This window comes from Tribolium castaneum, chromosome 1 (genome assembly GCF_031307605.1).
Source record: "Tribolium castaneum strain GA2 chromosome 1, icTriCast1.1, whole genome shotgun sequence".
NCBI lineage: Eukaryota > Metazoa > Arthropoda > Insecta > Coleoptera > Tenebrionidae > Tribolium > Tribolium castaneum.
The window spans coordinates 3753274-3778196 of NC_087394.1; the positions used below are offsets into that span (position 1 = coordinate 3753274).

The window sequence follows — 24923 nt, forward strand, 5'->3', positions numbered from 1 at the left end:
TAGAAACTGTCTTTCCGCCGGTTTTCGGACGCCGGCTACAAGCCCAAGTTGTCAAAAAAGGGGATCGCGTTATTATGGAAGTTGAGGTTACGGGAACCCCTGATCCCACAGTCACGTGGTACAAGGATGGAGTACCTATTGGTGAGGCTCTTGGAGATAAAGCAAGGATCAGGTCGATGGGAAATTCACACACTCTTGTCATAGAGAAAGGTACCATTGTTTACTTAAATGTATGAGTTTTGCATTTGTGTGGATTAATTTTTCCAGCTGAGTTAAATATGTCTGGAAGATTTATGGTACGGGCGGTCAATTCTGGTGGCGAAGCTCAAAGTATCGCCGATATTGCTGTTTTTGAACCAACTCCTGACACCATGGTGGAAGTGGTCAAGACTGTTGTATTTGAGGATGTACGAAAGCATGAAACTCTGGTAAGTTCTTTTTAATATTTTTTTGGGTGGTGGTTCAATTGTTTATTGTCTTTTTCCATGTCCTATACAGACCTCAGCTGCTGATAAAGTCTCATCTACAGTTTCAACAATCCCTAAACCAGTCGAAATCCCTAAAATCCCTGAATCATCCCATGTTTCTTCCAGATCTGAATTCACATCAATGACCAAACAAGAAATTTCCAAAGAATCAAAAACAATGAAATTTGAACATACGGTACCAGAAATACCAATGCCAAGAGTACCAACGCCTGTTTTAAAACTAGAAACTGATTATCAGATCTGCCAACCATCAAGCGAAATTATCCAAGAGAAAAAAGTCGAAGAGACTGGAATTGAAACAAGCTCAATTTCGAAACAATCGTCACTCCAGTACTTCGTCAAAAAGATCAAAGAAGGGGACGAGCCGGTACCACCACCCCTCAAAGAAACCACAATTCCGGTTCCTATCAAACCGGAGGTTTACAAAAAATTTGAAGAAGTTTCAAAAACTGAAACATCAATTCCTATCAAGATTGAAAAACCCCCTGAACCCGTCCAACAATATAAATCCTTCACGCGCGATGAAGTGAGTTTAAGACCGGAACCACCAGCTGAAATCATTTACCCATCGCCACCCTCGATCTCCAAAGTCCAGGAAAAAGTCAAATTGATCGAGGAGAAACCTAGAGAGTTTTCGGAAAAAATTGAAAAGTCGTACCAGGCTTCAAGTGACAGCCGCTTTGAAAGTGAAGTCAAAGGAACTGAACCTTCACCACAAGCCCTTCAAATGGAGAAAGCCTGGGCTCACAAATTCACAGACACACAAACCGACAAACCCTGGCCGCCACCACCACAACCCGAAGTACTACCGTCATGGTCCGTTCATAGTACTTTGGAAAAGAAATGGGCTCCTGAAGTGAAAACTAGCGAACACATGGTCAAAGAAACTAAAACTGTGATCGAAAAGACCCCAATTCAGCAAACTTTTCGGAAAACTGAGGTTATAACCCAGGCTCCACCTCCTGTTGTTACACACTATATCGGAAAAGTGACAGATTTACAACATAGTACTTTTGTACAATCACATTACGAGACTAGTAGTGAGAAAAAGGAAATAGTCGAGGAAAGAAATTTGCGACCGTCGGAAGTGAGCAAATCCTGGCCTCCACCTCCTAGTATTGAATCCTTGATTCCGATTCGACCTGTTTCGGTTCAAGACATTACTGATGAAGTATATTTGGAGCCAGGCCCCCCACCCGAAATTGCTTTTGCCCAACCGCCACCACGCGAACGTAGCCAATCATACGTCGAGATGGTTGAGCAAGACTTGGAGAGGAATTTGGTTAAAATTCCGGCGAAAGTACCCCCAGGGGCCGTCAGGACCATCCCTCCGCCACTCCCACCCAAAAAAGAACAACCAAAAGCACCCCCAATCCCCGCAAAACCACTAAAACCAACAAAACCGTTTGAGCGGTTCCCGGATTTAGAACCGTTTCCGTTCAAACCTGAACCAGAGAAACCTAAACCACCAAAAGTTGGCCCACCTCCAACTCCCTCGAAATTTATCAAAGGGAGGTTTACTGATAGTGACTACGAGAGTGATTTTGAATCAGTGAGGATACCACCAAAGTGGAAACCCTCACAAAGCGATACTGAAGAACCCAGTTATCGCAAAGTCAGGGCTCCAAAGTTGGTTTCAACCGGCAGGTCAAAATCAGTAGAGCCGGAACCGTTGCCTCCGTCGAAATTTGACCATCCTCCTCAATTTGAAGGTCCTCCAAGACCTGATATTAATCTAGAGGAGGCTAGACGCAAGAAAGAGACTCTTCAACAAGTTAAGAAACAAACTAAACACTATACAAGGAGTCACGAGATCAGAAAAGAGGTGGTACCTCCTCAACCCCCGATTGACATCAAACCAGGATCTCCGCCTATTTTTGCAGAGGCACCGCCTCTTGAAAAGAAGGTTAAACCAGAGTCGCCCAAAGCCATCAAGCACAAAATGGCCGTCGATGGGTATATGGCAGACACTGACGAACCATTTTCGCAGAGAAAAACTATGAAAACTGAATACAGGCATGAGGAAAAATCTGAGTTTAAACACTTTGCGCAAAGTAGCGAAAGTTTACAAAAGGTCGTCCCTAAACCCACCCCTAAATTCCCCCAGCATAAGAAACACGTGACCTCGGCGGTGACTTCGACAAAGAAGGTTCGCGTTGAGTTCGTAGTTTGTTGACTAATCGAAAGCAAAAGTAAATTTTTAGTTTCAGTTTAGTTTTTTTGTTTTGCTTTTGTCAAAAATTTTGCGCATGGAACTAGAAACCGCAAAAATAACGCTTATTTCTAGTGTTGCGAGCATGAAAAGATCAGTATTTCTCATTTCAAACTTGCGTGTGCCAGAAATTCTAAAAAACAATTTCTAATTTTTTTAGGAACTAGTGGCCACCCCCATCATCACCAGCAGCTCCACCCACCACCACACCGAGCACCACGAAAAGCACACCAAACTCGAGCCCTTCCCCTTCAAACCCGACCCTCCCCGTGGCAAAAAAACCCGAGGTCCCCCACCCCCAAGCCCTTCAAAGTTCATTAAGGGCGAATTTCGCGAAAGCGATTACGAAAGCGACTACGAAGGGCGTATTCCACCCGTTTGGCGCCCGACTGAATCCGACGGAGAGCCCACCTACAGGCCCGTTAGGCCCCTTCTTACACCCAGCGGCCGCCAATCACAACAATCGGGCCGTACCCCCACCCCTCCCACTGAATTTGACCATCCCCCACGCATCGAAGGCCCGCCCAGGCCCAAATTCGAACCAATCGAAAAATTCAAGCCCAGTGTTAAACTGGACGAGATTATCAAACAACCGGTGAAACCCAAACCAGTAGTTGCTGAAACGATTATAGCCACGCCTGCTGTACGTAAAGATGTGGTGGTAATACAACCGGGGACGCCCCCAGAATTGGGGTATGCCCCGCCCCGGAAAACACAGTACTACCGATCTGTGACTAGTACTCCCTATCACAATGCAATTCAAACGGAAACTTCGAACGTAATGCATTTTAATGAAGCTAGTGAGAATTGTAGAAGAACGGTTAGTCTTCAACAGACGACTAAAGTTATCAAGTTTGGGGATCAGGGGAGACGGGAGGAGAAGTTAGAACCGTTCCCTTTTAAACCGGAGCCGGAGAGACCACGACGTGGAAGTGCCCCACCTCCCCCACGTCCCACTAAATTCATCCCGGGCGAATTTAGAGAAAGTGACTATGAAAGTGAAGTCGAAAGTACCAGAATTAAGCCAAAGTGGGCACCAAGTGGTAGTGATTCGGAAGGATATCACTACAGACCGGTCAAAGCACCCTCAACGAGGTCTCTAAGTGCCCCAGCACCCAAGGAACGAGTCTTATCACCTCTGGAATTTGACCATCCCCCTACTATTAGTACCACCGATGGTGAAACACGCAGTAGTTACAAACGATTTACGGAGAGTAAATCTGGTAAAGTTGTGGCTAGGAGTAGGTCGTACGAACCTCCCGTACAACCGGGAAGTCCACCAGAATATGGATACGTTGCTAAGTCTACTGCAACTAAACTAGCGTCCCAGCATATGGATAGTATGACCCATGCGTTCAAGAGTACTACTCAAAAGTTCGTCCATGATATCATGAATGATGTTAACAAAAAATCGCAGCAGAAACCAGCGGTCAAAGCGCAAGATGGGGACGCCCAGGTGTATCGGGAAGAGACCAGGGCAGCCCAGTATGGTAAGTACCAGTTCAACTCAGAGTTAACCATGGTGGAGGTCAGTGGCGAATTACAGCAATTAGTTCGTGTTTATAAAAATTTCCAAAGGCAAAATTTAGTTCGTGTTTATAAAAATTTCCAAAAGCAAAATTATGAGTCCAGCCTTTGTCAAGGCCTAGATCCGCCATTGGTGGGGTTCTAACCCTCTAACCCTTAACCTTCTCTAGGTACCAAGCACGTAGACCCCGATACAGGTCTCATCTACTTCAAGTACGACTTCGGTTACGAATTCGGGATAATACTTCCCGGCGAAAGCAAACAAGGGGAAATCCCCGTCCCCAAGAAAACAATAATCGAGCCTCCGAAACGCACCACCGACATCGAAATGCCCGTCTACCACGAAACCTCCCGCAAAAACGTAAAGTGGGAACCGACCTCCGAAAGCGAAATGTCGGAGTACGAAGGCGAGAGCAAAAAGCGAGGTAGTACCTTGCACGCCTCAAGATGGGATCAGTCTTCTTGTAGTCCTGTTTCACTGTCGCCTAGTTTGCCTAGCACATCTCCAGCTTTTAACAGTACTATCGCAGGTACTTGGTGTGCGGTTTGGCTTGATTTTCGCTTCAGTGTGTCTGTGTTTCGTTGAATCGCTTCAATTTTTGTGTATTGATTGTCCTTGTGTTTGTAGCTTCGGGTCGAAAGGGAGCTGAAACTCCCCCCAGTTGCCCCAGCACTCCCGGAAGTACCAAAGTTTTGCAAAGTTCGGCTCGCGCCCCCATGTTCATAACGGTTGGTTTTGTAAACTTTAAAAAGATTGAACTAATTTTTTTCGTAGCCTCTTCGCAACATCGCGGTAGTGAGCGGCCAGCCCGCCAAATTTGAATGTATCGTCCAGTCGGAACCACCGCCCAACATCCTATGGTCGAAAAACGGCAGAATCATCGAAAACTCCAACGATTATCAGCTACATTACCGGAATGGAGTGTGTCGATTGACCATATCCCAGGCTTATCCTGGTACTACTAACCCATTTTTTTACCCTTTTATTAATTCGGGGTGTTTCAGAGGATGCAGGTACTTATGCTTGCACTGCCACCAATTCTGTGGGTACTGTTAACACCACAGCAACACTTGAAGTACCAGGTGAGCGCCGTTCGTCTTACATTTAGATATTGGGTGGTGGTACTAATTGGGAAAAACGTCGCTTTAGACACTGCCAAATCATTATTTGTTTCTTTCATACGATTTGATGCTTGTGTTTGCGTACTTAACTTTTTTGGTATTGTTACCTAGAAGTAACCGTTCTGGTCATGTCTAGTTATAGTCTACTGCTATTGACTTTGTATTTGTTACTCGATTATTTATTATATTTATTTGTTGTGTCTGTTATAATCGATATTAAAGCTTTTCTGCAATTTTACTTCTTTTTCTTGGTGTTGGGTCTCCGTTCCTTACTATTCCCCTCTATTTCTATCTTTCAGGGAGGTGTGGGTTTAATCGTAGCTAGAAAAGTTGCCTAATTTAGGTGATAAGAACGCAAAAAATTAACTATTTTTTAATAGTATTTTATATAACAAGTATAGATACGAATGTAAAAATGTATCGAGTGTCTCAAAAGTCAACAAATGTGAGCTGCATTTGCATATACTATTTTTTCATAATAAGAAGACTCAAAATATCAGACAATAATAATAATAATTGGTTTTCATTGGTTGTGGTGCTGCATTCTGATTGGTCACAAACCTGTACCTTAAAGAATATGTTTAAAGAACACGTACAAGTACTGAAAAAAAAACTTTGGCAACATTTAGCTTTATCTGTTATAGAAACTTTTCACGATATTTTATTTCATAGATTTTTGAACAGTAAAAACTGAAGCACACTGCAATTGGGTCAAATTGCTAATTTTAATTCTGGAAACAGCTTTCCATGGTCGTTATGGGTTTCAATTCGAGAGTTTGCAATTTAAAAATAACTTTCAAGGTCATTGTTTAAAAAAATCTTCCAATTTCTTCTATTTTTATTATTGTTGTTGCATCATCACACGAAATACCAATTTTGCTGCACTCTCTTGCAAGTAATGAGGTGTTGAAAGCCACAATTGCCCTCGTCATTCCTCACACCCCGAATAAGCCGAATAAAATGCAAGCTGCCACACATACGTTTCTATTTTCGGACCACTTTGGGCAAGTTTCCATCATACGTGGGTCCAATCATCTGAATCAATTGTTTACGCGATAGATTGAATAAAGTTTTGTTCAAAATTCTTGAGAAATTATTCGCTGGCCGTAAAAATTCGTCACGCTGTAATAAAAATACAAAGAATCCGATTTAGAATAAGTGAGTAATACCTGGGACGCAATTTGTGCCAAATTATTTATTCAGCGTCTAAAGTTAGGTGTTTATCGCTTTTCGAACACCTAGTTTCAATTACGAAGAGTGGTAATTTGCGAATTGCAACTAGAGCCAAGAAATTAATTATTTGGGGTTTTGGCAGCGGAAGGAGCGCAATGAACTCGATTAAAATCTTCCTTGGAGGAAAGCTCTGTGCTAATGCGATTTTTAATTTTATTTTTAATTTAAAAAAGCGTTTTTTTTAGAAATAATTGCGTTTTTATGCCCAACAACTGTTTCAAAATCTAGACAAAACATACCGAGAAAGAAAATGTTCCAAGAATTCAATTCAAAGATTGTAATTTTAACCAAAACTCTTTCTTATCTTCCAAAAATACTTCTCATCTTCCATGACAAAAAAGGTGAAACTTTAAAAGGCTACAGATTTCAAAAATAAACAGAAAAAAAACAAAAACAGAAAAATATACAAAAAAAGAGAAGAATAACAGTTAGTTATTTCATTATTTTTTAGTTTTTTTTATTATTTCTATCTTTTTTTCTTAAACCAAAAATTTTGCAATAGATTACTAAAAAGACCAAAAAATGTATCAACAAGTCAACGAGATACTGCTTGGAAAGTCCTAACTGAGAAATTATAAAAAAAAATATTACTATTTTTAAAGTCTGATACTTAAATAAACTTTGTAGGCAAAAACTTGGACACCTATCGCTCTTAAGGAATTTCCTGTTTATTTTTTGAACTTTTCTCAGAAACCCAAAATTTTTGCGTGCTTGACTTTCAACTTGTGGAATTTATCCCAAGGTTTTTTCGGCCTACATAATGTAAGATGCTTTTAAAAATTGCACCCTTTTGACTCATTTCGCTCTAAGAATAGTTTGCGTCCCAAAACTTGGCTACAGAGCTCAATATTTCAAAAGTGTACATTGTTTACTTGTTTCGAGCCTTAATATGACTCCACCGATGATACTTTTAGTGAAATCACGCTTGACATTTATTTGATATTGAGTTTGTTTACGCACTTGGATTGATTTCAGCAAAATTTTCAGGATTCGAAGTTATATTGTTGCACCATATGTTCGAATTCAGGATGTTCTAAATTTGGAATCGCATACTTTCAGACGCGAATTCCATATTGTAATAGTAATAGCTTATCTATTTTCAGCGAATGATTGAACGGAATTTCTTCGAGCTTAAGAAACCATAGTAGAAAAAATTGAATTATATCACGCTGAAAACTGAAAATTTATCGGGTTATTTTCAACAAATAGTTTCTCTTTATAGAATGATCAAACGCATCTGATGAATTTTCCATTAAATATTTCTTATGATTTTTTCAGGAGTCCCATCGCACATGTATGGAACCTACCGGCAGCTGAAAACCGGTCGAAGGAGCGTCTCACCTGAATTACAATTCTACCAACGTCCTGAATCGCCTTCAGCTGGTAAGTCGAACGGACCTCTTCATAACAATCACTGAAAAAAATTGTAAATATTAGCCACACTTGGATTAGTTGTATTAACAATGCTAAAATCTACTAAACTTTTGTAAATATTTTGATACTTTTTTAACAATAAATCCTTATGAAGAAGATACTCGTTTAATTGAGCCACGTTTAATTAATTTATGCAATTACACGGTCCGTGGTGCATCGCTGTCATTTGAATTTGAGATTTAATTAGAGATAATACAATGTTTCCGCTTTTGACTAAATGAAGAAAAAGGTAAAATAACTGGGAAAATTAAAGTGTGAAGCGAAAAACGTAAGAGGAAGCATATTTTTGGCGTAAAATAAAATCAATAACATATTTCCCTCAAAATTGTAAACAGTGGTCCAGCTGAAAATATCGAAAATATTTTTAGTCTCTTGATGGATTTGGCCAACGAATTTGTTATTTTGAGAGCAAATGTAATAAAACTATGGAAATAACTGTCGCTTGATCGTGGACTTTTTCCAATTTTTGGAACATTTGTCGAAGAAAATTATTTAGCTGTGGGAATCCCTTCCCTTTTTAAAGAGCGCTAATTGCCGTCTCCGAATTAACAAAACTGAGTCAGAGCAGCGCAAACCAGGCCAGCATCGTCACGTATCGCGTGTCAGTAGCGCTGAAAATAGCCCCCTTAGGCCCCCACCAGTCGAGGCGTCCGCAGTGGGAGAGCCCTATCGCGCATTCTTCGCTCGCAATTCGCAAACGACCGACGTCTTGGTAAAGAATCGGGGATGATGACTTGAACTTCTGCTAACTGAAGCCGTGGAAGGCAACGAAACGTGATACATAGACGATTTTTTCTGCAATAGTGTTTTTGTGCTAATTTTAAGTTCTACTCTCTTGTCTACTATTTTTTCGAAAAATTCTTCTGTGTTGCTTTTTGTGCGGATTTTTGTGGTGAGACGAGATGAATCGGCAGCAGCAGATGTCGCAAACTCAGCAAACTCAGCAGACTCAGCAGAGGGTGGTCAGGACTGAGCAGCATGTCACCAGACAAGTCACCGGTCATACGACAGGTTAGAAGATTTGCTTCATTCATGCTTGCTAGCGATTCATTCTCATCAAAAACATTCAGCTTTCCTCATGCATGAGACCCATGACGGTGCTAAAAAAAAACAAACTTCCCCTTTCTGCTTGTTACCATAAGCATTTTGACATACGAGTGGTCGTAATTAACGACTTGAAAAAATTGGCATCAGCTCGGACAAAATCCGGTGTAGCAGTGTGACAGGATTTGGCAAGTGTTCTAGCGAATCAATCAGCTTTAAAAATAAGTTGAGAGAAGTGTTATTGTGGCTCTCTTGCTCGAATGAGAAATTTTTGTTTTATAAACACCACAAAATGCGGTTGCGCAAACGATTGAGGCTTTTTTCCGCACCTAATTTACGAGTGGTAACACATTTTGATTACGTCTGGTTTATTTTTGAAAGTCGGCGGTGCATCAGAGTTTCCGTTTTGTAATTACAAGAAAATTAATAGAGGAGTTATTACACTAATTGCAATTAGAACGGGGTTTTGGGACCGACTTCGAATTGTGGTCACTGGTGGATAAACTTTTATAAAATAAAGGAAAAACAGACTGAAGAATTATGTGCAAAACTAATAATACTGGAAAAAAAATAAAAAACAGCTTCTTCTTCTTTCATTGTTACTAACGGAATGTGGCATAAATCTGTCCTTTTTTAACAACAATTTGCAAAGGTCTTTATAATAATTATAGGTGTTCTTGGAAAAGGGATTAAAAATCAAAAACAGTTGGAACTAAATATTTTAGTTTTTCTCTTTATTTATCTAACACCACTGTAATTGTTCCTGTTTAATAACGATGAGCTATTAAAGTTTTTAAAAACTCCAGTGTTCTTATCAAAAAATCTCAAAAACCAAAAAAACAATAGATCTATTGTTTTTTTTTTATTTGTCAAATGTGTTTTAGGATGAATCTATCCTTGTTTAAAAAAGAGCTATTGAAGAGTATACCAGCTTGTAATTAAATATTCTTAACGAATATTAAAAAAAATATGTCAATATTAAGATCTTACGATAAAAAATTCAGTTTTTCAACACAAATTGACAAAAACTTAAAAAGGTCAAAAATGTGATTTATTAAAAACCAAAAAATAAAAATTTCAAGTGATCTGTTTACTTACTTTCTTTCTCTATCTTGGAATTTGTTTAATAAGGCATTCTTAAAGTTATAATATTTTTTAAATACTTAAATTCCTGACATAAAGCTTAACGATTCAAAGAAACTGCAACTTGATTGACGCCTTTAATTAACAGCCAAATATTATTGATTGTATTAAAATAATAAGAATATAATTTTATTTTTTAAAAACCAAGATGTTTAAAAAGTCTTTTTTTTTTCGTTAGTAACATTTTGAGTCTTAGTTTTAATACTCGAATCCTAGATTATAAAACTATTTTAAAACACGTTTTCGAAAGCAACGAGTTTTCGTTATTTTAAAACACGGTTTCCATAGCAGCGTGTTTTAAATTAATGTTTTTACTACATATTTTAAAACACGCTTTCCATAACAACGTATTTTAAATTAAAAGGTTCCAACAAAAAAATGAACAACACTTAAGTGAAAACGCTTAATCTTCTTGGGTGTCTAGGTATGTAACTCGCATACGCTCGTTGCATAACAACTGTCTTCGAACTTTAAGCTTTTCGCATTCTTATTATTAATAACCATATTTCTCTTTTAATTTATTCAAAGAAATTTGGAAAAAAATTACTCGTGTTTAGCAGCAAGTTGTTAACCATAAGCCCATAATTGTTTAAATTTTTTTCTAATTAAGACATTTGATTTCTTATAACACAACTCAGAACGTCTCTAAAACTATAAAAATCTTAAGACTTTTATTCATCTATCGGTGTTTAACAGCGAGTTGTTAAAGATTGTAACAGTTTTTTAATTTTTCTAACTAAGCCATGTTAAACTTTGTAGCAAAAAAATAAGGAAAAAACATTACATTCGGTCTAAATTATTTTTTTCTATTTACCTAATTTACCTAAAGTGTAGTTTTTTGTATTATTTTTTAATTATTTTTCATACATTTTACCACGTTCATTTTTTATTATTTAGGGCTTTGGAGTAAAATAATTTGACAAGGTTGTAGTATGTGATCTGATCAACAAATAAGCAAAATATTTAATAAACAAAATATTAACATATTAATTAATTAACATATTAAACACAAATATTATCAAAGTTTATTTAAAAAAAATTGCACACAAGTACAGAATAGTTTAAAATGAGTGAAAAGAAAAAAAAATACCAAAAACTGATAGGTATATTATTTTAATAACATTTTTGATTAATCACACTACCAATTTATTAATTTTTGAATAGCAATTGTTTTTGCGGAAATGAGCAACTGGCGTCGCTTGTGATTGATAAGCAGAACCTTCTATTTCAATTTGCACAAAGCATAACTTGAAGTGATTAAACCCAAGATAAAAACCCTTGTTAGAGAATAAGCTATTGACCTGAGCGAACACATGTGTTGAATATTGTCGAGCTTTTATCGGTTTGAGACCCCCAGATGTACCACATTGAATCCACCTGTGCTCGTGCTCCACATTGCCGTAAAACACCAAATTAAATTAAAAACGAAATAGAAAACGTAATCCCTGCGCCAGATTGCACTTGCATTTCCTCACAATTAGCGCCATTAATGAGCTAATTAAATAAACATGATCGTTATATTTTGTTACGTTTCTCCGAACAAGCGGCCAAACCATCCATAAAACAGATACGATTGTTGTGTGTTGAGAGCGCACTTAATCAGCTTCGCGTTAAAACACCGTAAATCCAATTAGGCTTTAACGGAGGCTTTCGACCGAAAATCGGTGATTTCGAAATGAAAAATTCCAAATCCTGGCCTGCATTCGATAAATTTACATAATTTATGAACGGCAGCATCAAATGCTCTCATTGGTATGATAAAAATAGGTGCTCCTAAAATGGACGCCTGTAACGCGATCCAAGACGAAAATAGTCGCTAGCCGGGCGTCCAGTCGCCTCACTCCGACTCTGTCATTCGAAAAATGTGGCGAGGGAATGGCCACAAGCGGGATATTCGATTTGTGACCTCGGGGATTCACGGAGAAGACGGAATTTGTATTGTATTGTGCCAAAAAATCTCAAATAAACAACAGCATTTTGACAAAAAAATTAAACAAAACAGTGCTTAGAAAGGGAAATTGTAAAGAGAACTGTTTGTTATTTAGTTAAGATTATTTAGTTGTCACTCGCGATTTTTAATTTCAAACAATAAATCTAAGAAAAATATGTACAGGAAGGCTGAATAATAAATGATTTAAATCTGGCCTTTGTTTTAATTTCAGTGATAAAATTCCTTTTAGAATTAGCTACATGAAAGAGGTTTAGAGTATAATGGAAAAAAAAATAAAGAAATAAAAAATGGTAGCAAAAAATCAAGTCAAAAAACACTTAAAAAAGGGAAAAAAAGGAATAAAAAATGACAAAAAATTTAAAAAATCATTGCAAGATAAAAATAAAAATTGATTAAAAGAGAAAAAAAGAAAAAAAAGACAAAATAAAATACAAGTTACATAAATATTTACTAAAAAAAATAGAAAACAATTGGTAAAGAATTAAAAAATTGTAGAAAAAGAAAAAACGTTAAAGAATCAAGTCAAAAAACAATTACGAAGAATTAACGTAAAAAAAGGAGAAACAGGAATAAAAGGATCACAAAAAAATAAAAAAGCAAGATAAAAAATAAAAATCGATTAAAAAATAAAAAAACGGAAAAAGGACAAAATAAATACAATTTATTTAATAAAAAAACGAAAAAGAATAAAAAATTAAAAACCATAGTAAAAGTGAAAAAAACAGAAATATTTAGAAGAGTCTAAAAAAACATCAAAATAAAAAAGACAACCTGAATAATATTAGAAGAATATAAGGACAAAAAAAAATTTTTGAGTCCATATCAAGATTTTCCCAAAGGTGCAGGAAGGTAAAATATAAATCAAGTTTGAAGATACCACTTCTCTCTACACATAAAAAACATCGCAAATCTAAAAAATATCTGAAAAAATAACAACACATATTAAGCGTAACTTCACAGAAGTGGCGTCTAATTAAACTGAAAAAAGCACAACAAAAAAAATATGACTTGTTAGTCTAGAATTTTTAAAACAAAATTTAATAAGCGTATCTTTATTATTAAAAAAATTAACTGTTTATACTTAAGAAAATTGTTAATTATATTCATAAGTCAAAGTGGGTTTCTCAAAGATGCAAAAAAATTGCTAAAAAAAACAGAAAAGCGCCAACAAAAATAATGAAAAGCTGAGAAACACATAAAAATTACCAGAAATAACTCTAAAAAAAACAAAACATTTATAGAAAAATCATCAAAATAAAAATCTGTAAGCCGCAAGTAAAAATTTTCCAAAGCATTTTAAATTGTAATTTACTGCAATTCTGTCCTTAATGTCACTACTTCTACTAATTCTTTTACCTTTCGTTACTTATTGATAACAATAAAAAATGGCAAGAATTGAAAAAAGTAGGAATTTAGAGAGTTGTTTAAACTAAAAAAAAAAGAAAAAACTGATCAAATAATTATTAATAGAAAATCACTAAAACGATTTTTTAAATAAAATTGAGATCAAACTCTTAAGAAACTTGTGTAAAACAATTAGTAAAAAAATGAGGAATTGAATTGCTAAAAGAGTTAGGAAAAAAGAAAAACTAAGTGATATCTTAGTATAGTTAGACTAAGTTTTAGATAGTAATCCTGAAGAACGTATATAAAAACTCAGATCAAATTTTTTTTCTAAATTCATAAGCAAAATGAGTTTTTGAATTTAGTTTTATTGTTCTGTGAACCTAGAAACGAACTTTTGAATTATTCTTTGAAAAAAAATTAGTCTAATACACACAAATAACAACAAACAAATTACAATAAAATAATAAAAAAATTAATAGGCAAACAACTTTTTTGCATAAAGTTTCTAAAGCACAAAATATCATTAACTACATTCACATGACCGACACAGTGTTTTTTATCTAATTTTTCGGCTAAATTAAAATTAAAAAACTCACGAAGATGTAAATCACTATTTTAAAAAAACATTTTTTGCCTTAAAATTAAATATACTATAGGAAGGTCAAAACAGTAAATACATAGAAATAAATTAATTGTAATTAATAGGTATATTATCACCGATACAAAAAAAACTGGACAAACCTACAAGAAAATCGCCAAAAAACTGCTAGAAAATTTAATGCTGACAAAAAAAAACAAAAAAAGCTCTTCCAAATTGCAAAAAAATAACGAAACCAAGAAACCTAATAAAAAAATATTTGGAGAAAAACTTTGAAAATTCGGACCTGCAAGTGATATCAGAGACTTTCCCGAGTATTTTAATTAACTAATTCCTTCATAATGGCACTAACAATTTACCAATTTCTCAAACAATCCTTTTGGTAAATTTCGTTCTTTACGTTTCTAGTGCAAGGCGGCCAGATCCAGCAACAGGGCTACCAGCAAATCGCCGGTTTCGGCCCTAATGCCCAGCCCCCTGTCTTCGAGAAAGTTTTTAGCAACGCCCGCTTCGCCCAAGGAGGCGTAGCCTCTTTCGAAGGGCGTGTCACCGGCAAACCGCAACCGGAAGTCACTTGGACGCGCAAAGGCGCTCCTCTCCTCTCCTCCAACAAGCACCGACTAACTTACAACGAAACGACTGGAGATATCACTTTCCAGATTAACCAAATAGGCCCCGGAGACGAAGGCGAATACGTCTGTACGGCCAAAAACCAATATGGCGCCGCCATTTGCTCAGTGTTCATCCAACCAGAAGGCTTCCAAATGCCCCAAAGACAGTCCTATCAACGACACGAACAAACCACCACTTACTCGAACGGAACTTACGTCCAAGAGGACTTCAAAATTGACACTTTTGAGTACAGACTACTCCGAGAAGTGTCTTTCCGCGAGTCGATCACTAGGAGATATGTTGGTGAAAGCGATGTTCAAATTTCCACTACAGTGGAACGGTCTTTAGGACCTCCAGCTCCGCCCCAAATTTCCCAAAAACCACGAAACTCCAAACTGTTGGAAGGCTCAGATGCGGTGTTTTCAGCCAAACTCTCGGCCAACCCAAGACCCAGGATTACATGGTTCAGGAATGGCCAAAGGATCACAGAGACCCAAAAATACGAAACCACTTTCTCAAACAATCAAGCTTCGTTACGAGTCAAGCAAGCTACTTCTGAAGATTCGGGTCATTACACACTTCTGGCTGAAAATCCGCAAGGTTGTGTTGTTTCTTCAGCTTATTTGGCTATTGAACCCGTCACAACCCAAGAAGGTTTAATCCATGAATCAACCTTCAAGAGTCAGCAAACTGAAGTCGAGCAAACCGACACTGGAAAGACCCTCGCTCCTAATTTCGTCCGAGTTTGCGGTGATCGGGACGTCACTGAAGGGAAAATGACCCGTTTTGACTGTAGGGTCACTGGAAGACCTTACCCTGAAGTCACTTGGTTCATAAACGGCCGCCAAGTCACCGACGACCACAACCACAAAATCCTAGTCAACGAGTCCGGAAACCACGCCCTTATGATCACCACAGTGAGTCGCTTGGACTCCGGAGTGGTGACTTGCGTGGCCCGGAACAAAACCGGAGAGACCTCCTTCCAATGCAACTTGAACGTAATCGAGAAGGAGCAAGTGGTAGCTCCCAAGTTCGTCGAAAGGTTCACTACAGTAAATGTAAGGGAAGGAGAGCCAGTTTTACTGAACGCTCGAGCTGTTGGTACTCCTACCCCACGTATCACTTGGCAGAAGGACGGAGTCCCTTTGGCGAGTAGCCACGAAGTGCGGATCGCGATTGACGGTGGAGCCACTTCCTTGGATATAGCAAGGGCCAAGGCGTCGGATGCTGGATGGTACCAATGTACTGCACAGAATGTTGCCGGCTCCACCGCTACTCGCGCTAGGTTGTTTGTCGAAACGCCACAAGGGCCGATGCAGGAACCCAAACGTCTGCATCTGCCTCGACCGACCAAAATCATCGAACCTGAGTAAGTACCAGGCGAAAATTAAATTCCTTCATTCAGTCATTAAAAATTTTAGACCCGAACCTGGCCCAGAAGTCATCTACCTCCGACACGTTGAACGCGCAAAGCCTCATGCCCCCGCCGCTGAAGAAGACCGAATTTATCCCCCACCCCAGTTCATTATCCCTCTACATGATGCTGTTCAATTTGAAGGAGGAAAAGTACATTTCGAGGCCAGGATTGAACCAGTTGGCGACCCCACCATGCGTGTGGAGTGGTTCATCAACGGAAGACCCCTGGAAGCTAGTAAGTGCCCCTGAAATATTTTGGTTATTCGAATATGCTGAAATCTTGCATGCATACGTAATCTCTGTTGTAGTAGTTTGCTCATTTTTTTTGGAACATTTGTCATTCTAAACTTTGTAAAAATAGGTTCTCGCGCTACTTCCATCTTCCGTTTCGGCTTCATCGCCCTCGACCTCATCAGCCTCGTCTTGAAAGACAGTGGCGAGTACGTTTGCCGCGTCACCAGCTCCACCGGCTGTGTGGAATCCCGAGCCATGCTTAGTGTGAACCCCCGAGCTTCCATCGAGCAAACCAGCCAACACCCTGACAGTCTCAAATACATCCAACAACTAGAAGACTACTCCAAGTACCAAAGGAGCGACAGTCTCGAAGAGTCAATCAACCAGAAGCCTCACTTCATCCGTCCACTCCAAGACCTGGGGGAGCTTCAAGAAGGTCGCAACGCTCACTTTGAGGCGCAGTTAACCCCCGTGAGTGACCCCACCATGAAAGTGGAGTGGTACAAAGATGGTCGACCAATCACCGCCAGTTCAAGAATCACCACGATCTTCAACTTTGGCTACGTTTCTCTCAATATTATGCACCTACGGGCTGAAGATGCCGGTTCTTACACTGTGCGGGCTGTTAATAGACTCGGGGAAGCCATAAGTAGTGGCACTTTGCAAGTTTACGCCAGGTCTACAGTCACCGGTGATTTGGGAATCCCGGAACAACAAAGATATATCGAGAAAGTTGAAGAATTGGAAGCTTACCAACAACAACAGCACCAGAAATACGTACTGGAAACCCCCGAAAGCTCCCAACCACCAGAATTCAAAACCCCGATCAAAGACCAAGTCGGGATCCGGGAAGGAGGTTTCGCTCATTTTGAAGCCAGACTTGAACCAGTCGGCGATTCAACCCTTAAAGTTGAGTGGTTGAAGGACGGACGTCCAGTTGAAGCCAGTTCCCGAATCACTAGTTTCTTTAATTTTGGATACGTTGCTCTCACCATCAAAGAAGTGACCATTCACGACGTTGGTAACTACACTTGCCGGGCCTTTAACGCCCTTGGTCAAGCTGTGACCACAGCCCAGTTGAGTGTGGTCAGCAAGAAAGATATTATTTTTGACTCTCAACACCCCGGCGGACTTGAAAAAATCCAATACTTGGAGGACTCCAGCCGGTATAATCGCACCTCCAAAGAGGAGGTTCAAGTAACGCAAAAACCCAGGTTTTTGGGACCACTTAAAGGTACTAATAAGATTGTTGAGGGACAGCGGGCGCATTTTGAGGCCCGTGTTGAACCTCAGAGTGATTTAACTTTGAAGATTGAATGGTACTTTAACGGCAAACCGATACAGAGTGCCAATAGAATACAGACATATCACGATTTTGGCTACGTAGCGCTTGATATTTTGAGTGTGAGAGAGGAGGATTCGGGTACTTATACTGTGGTGGCGAGGAATGCACTTGGCGAGGCGCAACTTTCGGCCAGTATGGTCGTTGAAAGTAAGTAATTTTTTGCATTTGTTCATTTTCAATAACTCTAAATTGTTACAGCTCGCGCTAGTATCGACACTAGAAGCATGCACCGCTCAGCCTTTGACAAAACCCAAAGACTTGAAGAATCAAAATTCGTGGAACCTCACTACGACATTGTCGAAACTTCTAAATCCAAACCAATTTTCGTGGTACCACTCTCAGATCCCCAACCGTTGACTGAGGGCCGGAACGTGCACCTTGAGTGTCGTCTTGAACCCATGGGAGACCCAACAATGAGAGTGGAATGGTACTGTAACGGACGACCCATTACTGTGGGTTCCAGATTTAGGACTTACAACGATTTTGGCTTCGTGGCTTTGGATATCATCCATGCTACGGCCCTTGATTCTGGAGAATATACAGTACGTGCTGTTAATCAATTGGGCTCGGCTCATACCTCGGCCTGTGTCCGAGTAATCGAACGATCTGATATCATCACGGAAACACAACACGAACAATCACTTGAACAAATCCAAATGCTTGAAGACGCGTCCAGGTATCGGAAACACGTGGACGAAGAAGTAACTGTGCTACAAGGGCCTCAGTTCACCCGTCCCTTGCACAATATTGAAACAGTTGAAGGAACCAACGTCCATATGGAGTGTCGGTTGCAACCAGTGGGTGACCCAACCATGAGGGTTGACTGGTTTTGTAACGGAGTACCGGTCAAAGTAGGCCATAGGTTCAGGCCAGCGTATGACTTTGACTACGTCGCTCTGGATCTCTTGAGTGTTTATCCGTCCGATTCCGGGGTTTACACCTGTCAAGCCCGGAACCAACTTGGCGAAGCTGTGACCTCATGCTCGGTCAAAGTGATTGCCAAGAAGGATTTGTTACTTGAAACCCAACACCCCGCAGGTCTTGAAAAAATCCAATACCTTGAGGACTCCTCTCGCTACAAACGGACGGAATTCGTCGATGAACAAGTCACCGTTAAACCAAAATTCGTGACTCGACCTAAAAACCTCGAAAATATGGTTGAGGGCCAACATGCCCACTTTGAGTGCAAACTCGAGCCCGTCACTGACCCGAATTTGAAAGTCGAGTGGTTCAAAAACGGGCGCCAAATCACAATCGGTCACAGATTTAGACCAATTCATGATTTTGGTTACGTTGCGCTTGACGTTGTCGATTTAATCGCTGAAGACTCCGGTACTTACACTTGCCGAGCTACTAATCTAGTCGGCGTGGACGAAACTACATGTTACCTCAAATGCCGAGCTTCGGGTCAGATAATCACAAGTACCCAGAACGAAACCGGGTTGCAACAAATCCAACACTTGGAAGACCGCTCCAAGTACCACCGAGCCGAAGAGATCGACGAACGCACCACTCAAGCCCCCATTTTTACGACTTCTTTGAAAAATGTCGACATCAAAGAAGGGCAAAGAGCGCATTTCGAGTGTCGATTGATCCCAGTTTCGGACGCTACTATGAAAGTTGAGTGGTTCCACAACAACCAACCGCTCAAATCCGGCTCCAGGTTCACCGAAACTAACAATTTCGGGTTCGTTGCTTTGGATATCCTCTATGCGTACCCGGAGGACTCTGGTACTTACACCTGCCGGGCTACAAATATCTTAGGCGAGGCTGTAACGTCAGCTGTCTGTAATGTGCGTTCAAAGAAATCGATTTATTCGGAAACTGTGCATGAAGGTGCCCTCGAACGCTTAGTCCAATTGGAGGACTCCTCCCGGTACCAGAGACAGGAAGTCCAGGAAGAGGTGGTCAATCAAGCTCCTGTTTTTACGATGCCGATCAAAGATTTAAGAGTGGCGGAAAACCAAGCCGCGCATTTTGAAGCTCGTTTGATTCCTGTTGGAGACTCGCGGCTCAAAGTTGAATGGTTGAGGAATGGAGTACCAATCCAAGCTTGTAAGTTATTGGAAAAAATATTGACCTCTCGTGTTAAAAACAATTTTTTAGCTAATCGCTTGACCACAATGCACGATTTTGGTTACGTTGCTCTTAATATGAAGTACGTCAACCCGGAGGACTCCGGTACTTACACCTGCCGAGCCGTTAACGATTTGGGAGAAGCCGTAACGTCCGCAACCCTCTTCGTCCAATGTGAGCACTTTTATTAGCAAATTTCACTCGGTACTAACCCTTTTTTAGCCAAAGCGTCCCTTCAACTTGAATCCCAACACGAAGGAGCTTTACAAAAGCTGAGACAACTAGAGGATTCCAGCAAGTACCAACGCCGCGAAGAGGAAGAAGTCGAAGTGACTCAAGCACCAAGATTTAGTACCCAACTGAACGGACCTACTGACCTTGTCGAGGGTCAAAGTGCCCACTATGAGTGTCGTATTGAGCCCTACCCTGACTCCTCAATGAAAGTTGAGTGGTTGCATAATGGTAAAGCTCTGAGTACCGGACACAGATTTAGAACTGCATATGATTTTGGCTTTGCAAGTCTTGATGTTTTGACGGTTTATGCTGAAGATTCCGGCGAGTACACATGCAGGGTCACCAATAAACTGGGTCAAGCCCAGTCTTCGGTGGTCACCAATGTCAAATGTGAGTACTAAAACTGAAAGCTTCGTTGGTTTACTTAATTTTTTTAGCTAAATCTTCCATAATCCGTGAAACGCAACATGAAGGTGCCCTCGAGAAGATTCAGTACCTTGAGGATGACTCTCGTTACAAGAAAGTTAGTCGGGAAGATGCCATTATTTTGGAGAAGCCTCAATTCGGCCGTGGCTTGAAAACCATAGAGAATCTCCCTGAAGGTTCCAGTGCCCACCTTGAGGCAACCTTGACCCCAGTCAATGACCCGACAATGAGAGTCGAGTGGTTTTGCAACGGACGGCCTATTCAAACCGGTCATAGGTTTAAGACAACTTACGATTTTGGTTTCGTTGCCCTTGATATCCTCTATGCTTACGCTGAGGATTCTGGTACTTACATGTGCCGGGCTAGGAATGCAGCTGGTGAAGCTGTAACCACAGCCAACGTCCAGGTTATAGCCAAATCTGGACTGTACCTTGACACAATGGACGAACAAAGACTTAAGAAAATCAGGGATCTGGAGAGTTACGAACGCCCCAAAAAGGAGGAAGTTGAAGCTCCACCCCAACGCCCAGTCTTCCTGACCCCATTGGTCAGTTTGGAGAACCTCAAAGAAGGGGAACATGCGCATTTGGAATGCCGGGTGGAGCCAGTTAATGACGCAAACTTGAAAATCGAATGGTTCGTCAATGGAGTCAAATTAAGGGCTGGTCATAGGTTCAGAACTACGCATGATTTTGGCTACGTTGCCCTTGACGTCCTATATACTTACCCTGAGGATAGTGGTACTTACATGTGCAAAGCTACTAATCTAGTTGGCGAAGCTGTTAATACGTGTACTATCAAAGTAGGAGGGCGCAAAAGCATTCTCTTGGACACGCACCACCCCGAAGGGTTGGAAAAAATCAGAGAATTGGAAGCTCAAGGTCACCCGACTCGTCTTGAAGTCGAGGAACCCATCCCGACCCCTCCACGTTTGGTGACAGAACTACGCGGTACCACCGAAATTTACGAAGGACAAACCGCTCACTTTGAGGCTCAAGTGGAACCAATCCATGATCCTAACTTAAGAATCGAGTTTTACCACAATGGAAAACCATTACCTTCGGCCAGTAGGTTCCACATCACTTTTGATTTCGGTTACATTGCGCTTGATATCGGACATTGTGTTCCGGAAGACGCTGGTGAATACACAGTCAAAGCCATTAACAATCTGGGTCAGTGCACTTCGTCCATCAATTTGAAAGTTATCGCCAAGAGCAATATTATTCTGGAGTCACAAAGACCGGAAGGATTAGACAAGATTAGACAATTAGAGGAACACCAACCGTACAAACGGCCAGAACATGACGAACCGGTGACTAGGCAAAGGCCAGTTTTCACCCAACCACTCCAGAATATTGATAGTATTCAAGAGGGACAAACGGCGCACTTTGAGTGCAGACTTATCCCAGTCGGAGACCCCACACTTAAAGTAGAGTGGTTCCGTAACGAAAAACCGCTGGAAGACAGTTCCAGAATCACAAAAGTGCATGACTTCGGGTTCGTTTCACTTGATATCACCCATGTTAGGGATGAAGACGAGGGAGTCTACATTTGCCGGGCCTCGAATCCTCTTGGGGAAGCTGTCACGACTGCTTCTATGAAAATTAGAAGTAAGTTGTTACAATTTTGATCTTGTAATTTGTTAATTTTTTTTGTTTAGCCAAAGCCAGCATCCAATTGGAGTCCCAACACCCTGAAGCCCAACGCAAAATCGCTCAACTGGAGCAACCCCTTGCCCCACGTCCAGAAGAACCCGAACGCCACTTCGAAAAACCCATTTTCACCCAACTTCTCACTGGACCCACCGAACTATGGGAAGGTCAACACGCTCATTTCGAAGCCCGGGTGGTACCAGTCGGAGACCCAAGCTTGAGGTTCGAATGGTACGTCAACGGAGTCGAACTCAAGCTGGGTTCAAGGTTCAAGGTTACGCACGATTTTGGGTTCGTTACCCTTGATATCATGTCGACTGTTCCTGAAGACTCGGGAGTCTACATGTGTAAAGCTATCAATAAATCAGGGGAGGCCGTTTCCTCAATTTCAATGAAAGTCAAGTCGAAATCAAATATTGTTGGTGAAACTCTTCAACCCGACGCTTGGCAGAAGATTCAATTGAAGGAAGCCGAAATGAATAAAGTACCAGAAATGTTCGTTGATACTACTCCTCAACAACCACCAGTTTTTACAACCCATCTCAAGAGCTACGATAAGTTGGTTGAGGGTCAACATGTGTATCTTGAAGCTCAAGTCGAGCCAAGAGCTGATCCCAACTTAAGAATCGAATGGTTCAAGAACGGAATTTCGCTAACCACCGGTACCCGGCTTCGCAGTACTTTTGATTTCGGGTTGGTGACCCTGTCTATCAATAGTTTGAGGGATGACGATTCGGCAATTTACACTTGTAAAGCCACAAACTTGCTTGGCGAAGCCATTTCAACCTGTACTCTCAAAATCGAGGATCGTCATTGGTTGTTGGGACAAACCCTTCACCCTGACGCCATCCCAAAACTGGAAGCTTTGGAACGACCGCAAGAAGCAAAGGTTGAGCAACCAGAACCCGTCTACGAACTCCCGATCTTTATCAGTCATTTGAACAATGTCGAATGTATGGAAGGTGATAATGTGCACTTTGAATGCAACGTTGAACCATCCAAAGACCCCACACTCAAAATCGAATGGTTTATTAACGGCAAACCACTACCATCTGGTACCAAATATAAGTCAACGTACGATTTTGGATACGTCGCACTTGACATTAACCATGTCTATGAACACGACGCTGGAATTTACACTTGCAAGGCTACCAACAGTAAAGGTTCAGCTACGACTTCTGGTTCCCTCCGTGTCACTTCCAAAACCAACATTTACTTGGACACCCAACACCCTCAAGGTAAATCAGGCCTTGAAGCAATCGAAGACACTGAGCGAGCCTTTGCTGCAAAGTACCAACGCGCTGATAGTACCCCTGACACCGAATTCGGCAAACCCATATGGACCACACCCCTAAATCCAGAGTTCAGACTAGTCGAAGGCCAACCCTTGCGTTTGGAAGGTACCGTCGAACCCAAAAACGACCCCAATCTCAAGATAGAGTGGTTCTTTAACGGCAAATCCTTGGACCATGGTACCAGATTTAAACTAACCAGTGATTTTGGTTTTGTGACACTGGACCTTGTCGATGTTTACGAGCGAGACCAAGGTATTTACACTTGCAAGGCTTCAAATAAGAAGGGAGAAGCCTTTACCTCAACCACTATCTACTGTACTAGCAAAGCTAACTTGATCGAACGCACCCAACACCCCAAGGGTCAAGAAGGGTTGGAGAAAATCCAAGATTTGGAAGACTCGCTTAATAGACCTGAAGCCCAAATTCCGGAGAAGGATGAAGGACATGCTCCAGTCTTTACGTCAGAATTCACTAACTTGACTAATCTTAGTGAAGGCGAAATTGCGCATTTCGAGGCTGGGTTAACACCAATCGGGGACCAGACCATGGTAGTGGAATGGTTCTACAATGGTAAAACCATTGAAGCCTCCCATCGCTTCCGCACAGTTCATGCGTTCGGAATGGTGGTTTTGGAAGTCCTAGGTTGCAAAATCGAAGATTCGGGGACTTACACCTGCAAGGCCACTAACAAGTGGGGAATGGCCGAACAAAGTGTCACACTTGAGTGTACGGAGAAGATCAAGGGTCAAAAACCAAGATTTACAACCCAGATTCAAAACATTGTCGGGCTTAAGGATGGCCAATCAGCTCACTTTGAGTGCACTTTGGTACCAGTTAACGATCCCGATTTGAAAGTCGAATGGTACCATAATGGACAACAAATTTTGCAGTCCTCCCGAATTAAGACCGTTTCTGATTTTGGTTTCGTCGTTATGGACATTTCCTACATCCAAGACCACGATTCTGGTGAATATGTGTGTCGTGCGTACAATAAATATGGTGAAGATTTCACCAAAGCGACAATTTCGGCCCAAGGCAAGGGTGGAGTCTTCTCCGAAAGTCTCCAACCTGATTCTTTGGCCAAAATCCGGGAATTGGAAAGTTTGCAAGGCCAACAGGCACAAGTACCGACAACTCCAGTGACGGAACCACCGAAATTCATTACGCAAATACAAGACGTTATGAAGCTTGTGGAAGGGCAAAGTGCCCACTTTGAAGCCAGGCTTACTCCAGTCACTGATCCCGACCTTGTGGTCGAGTGGTACTACAATGGGAAGAAGTTGCCTCATGGGCACAGATATCGTACGTTCCATGATTTCGGTATCGTAATTTTGGACATTTTGTATTGCTATGAGGAGAACTCCGGTACTTATGAATGCAGGGCTTATAATAAATACGGCGAAGATAGTACTAAGGCCAACTTGAAATGCGTCTCGAAGGCGAACTTGATCCTGGACTCGCAACTGCCGCGGGTAAGTTTTATCAAATAAATACATTTTGAGTAGTATTTCTTCAAAATTATTAGCAACTTGTA

At 40.7% G+C, this 24923-nt stretch overlaps 1 protein-coding gene across 11 annotated transcripts in view; it reads left to right on the top strand.

Annotated features, from left to right (window-relative positions):
• The window catches only part of LOC660533 (titin), a 132339-nt gene that overhangs the window by 48186 nt on the left and 59230 nt on the right, over window positions 1-24923 (top strand). For 8 of the 11 annotated variants that reach the window (XM_064359771.1, XM_064359761.1, XM_064359762.1 and 5 more), the window contains 17 exons: window positions 4-210; window positions 268-428; window positions 499-2637; window positions 2861-4190; window positions 4398-4757; window positions 4856-4956; window positions 5003-5183; window positions 5233-5310; window positions 7861-7965; window positions 14508-16080; window positions 16133-16362; window positions 16489-17853; window positions 17905-19761; window positions 19813-19956; window positions 20005-20406; window positions 20454-22052; window positions 22103-24861. In XM_064359771.1, coding sequence (XP_064215841.1) covers window positions 4-210; window positions 268-428; window positions 499-2637; window positions 2861-4190; window positions 4398-4757; window positions 4856-4956; window positions 5003-5183; window positions 5233-5310; window positions 7861-7965; window positions 14508-16080; window positions 16133-16362; window positions 16489-17853; window positions 17905-19761; window positions 19813-19956; window positions 20005-20406; window positions 20454-22052; window positions 22103-24861 — 14591 coding nt within the window. The remainder of the gene's footprint in view (window positions 1-3; window positions 211-267; window positions 429-498; window positions 2638-2860; window positions 4191-4397; window positions 4758-4855; window positions 4957-5002; window positions 5184-5232; window positions 5311-7860; window positions 7966-14507; window positions 16081-16132; window positions 16363-16488; window positions 17854-17904; window positions 19762-19812; window positions 19957-20004; window positions 20407-20453; window positions 22053-22102; window positions 24862-24923) is intronic. The other 3 variants (XM_064359763.1, XM_064359765.1, XM_064359767.1) reach the window with 3 other exon arrangements.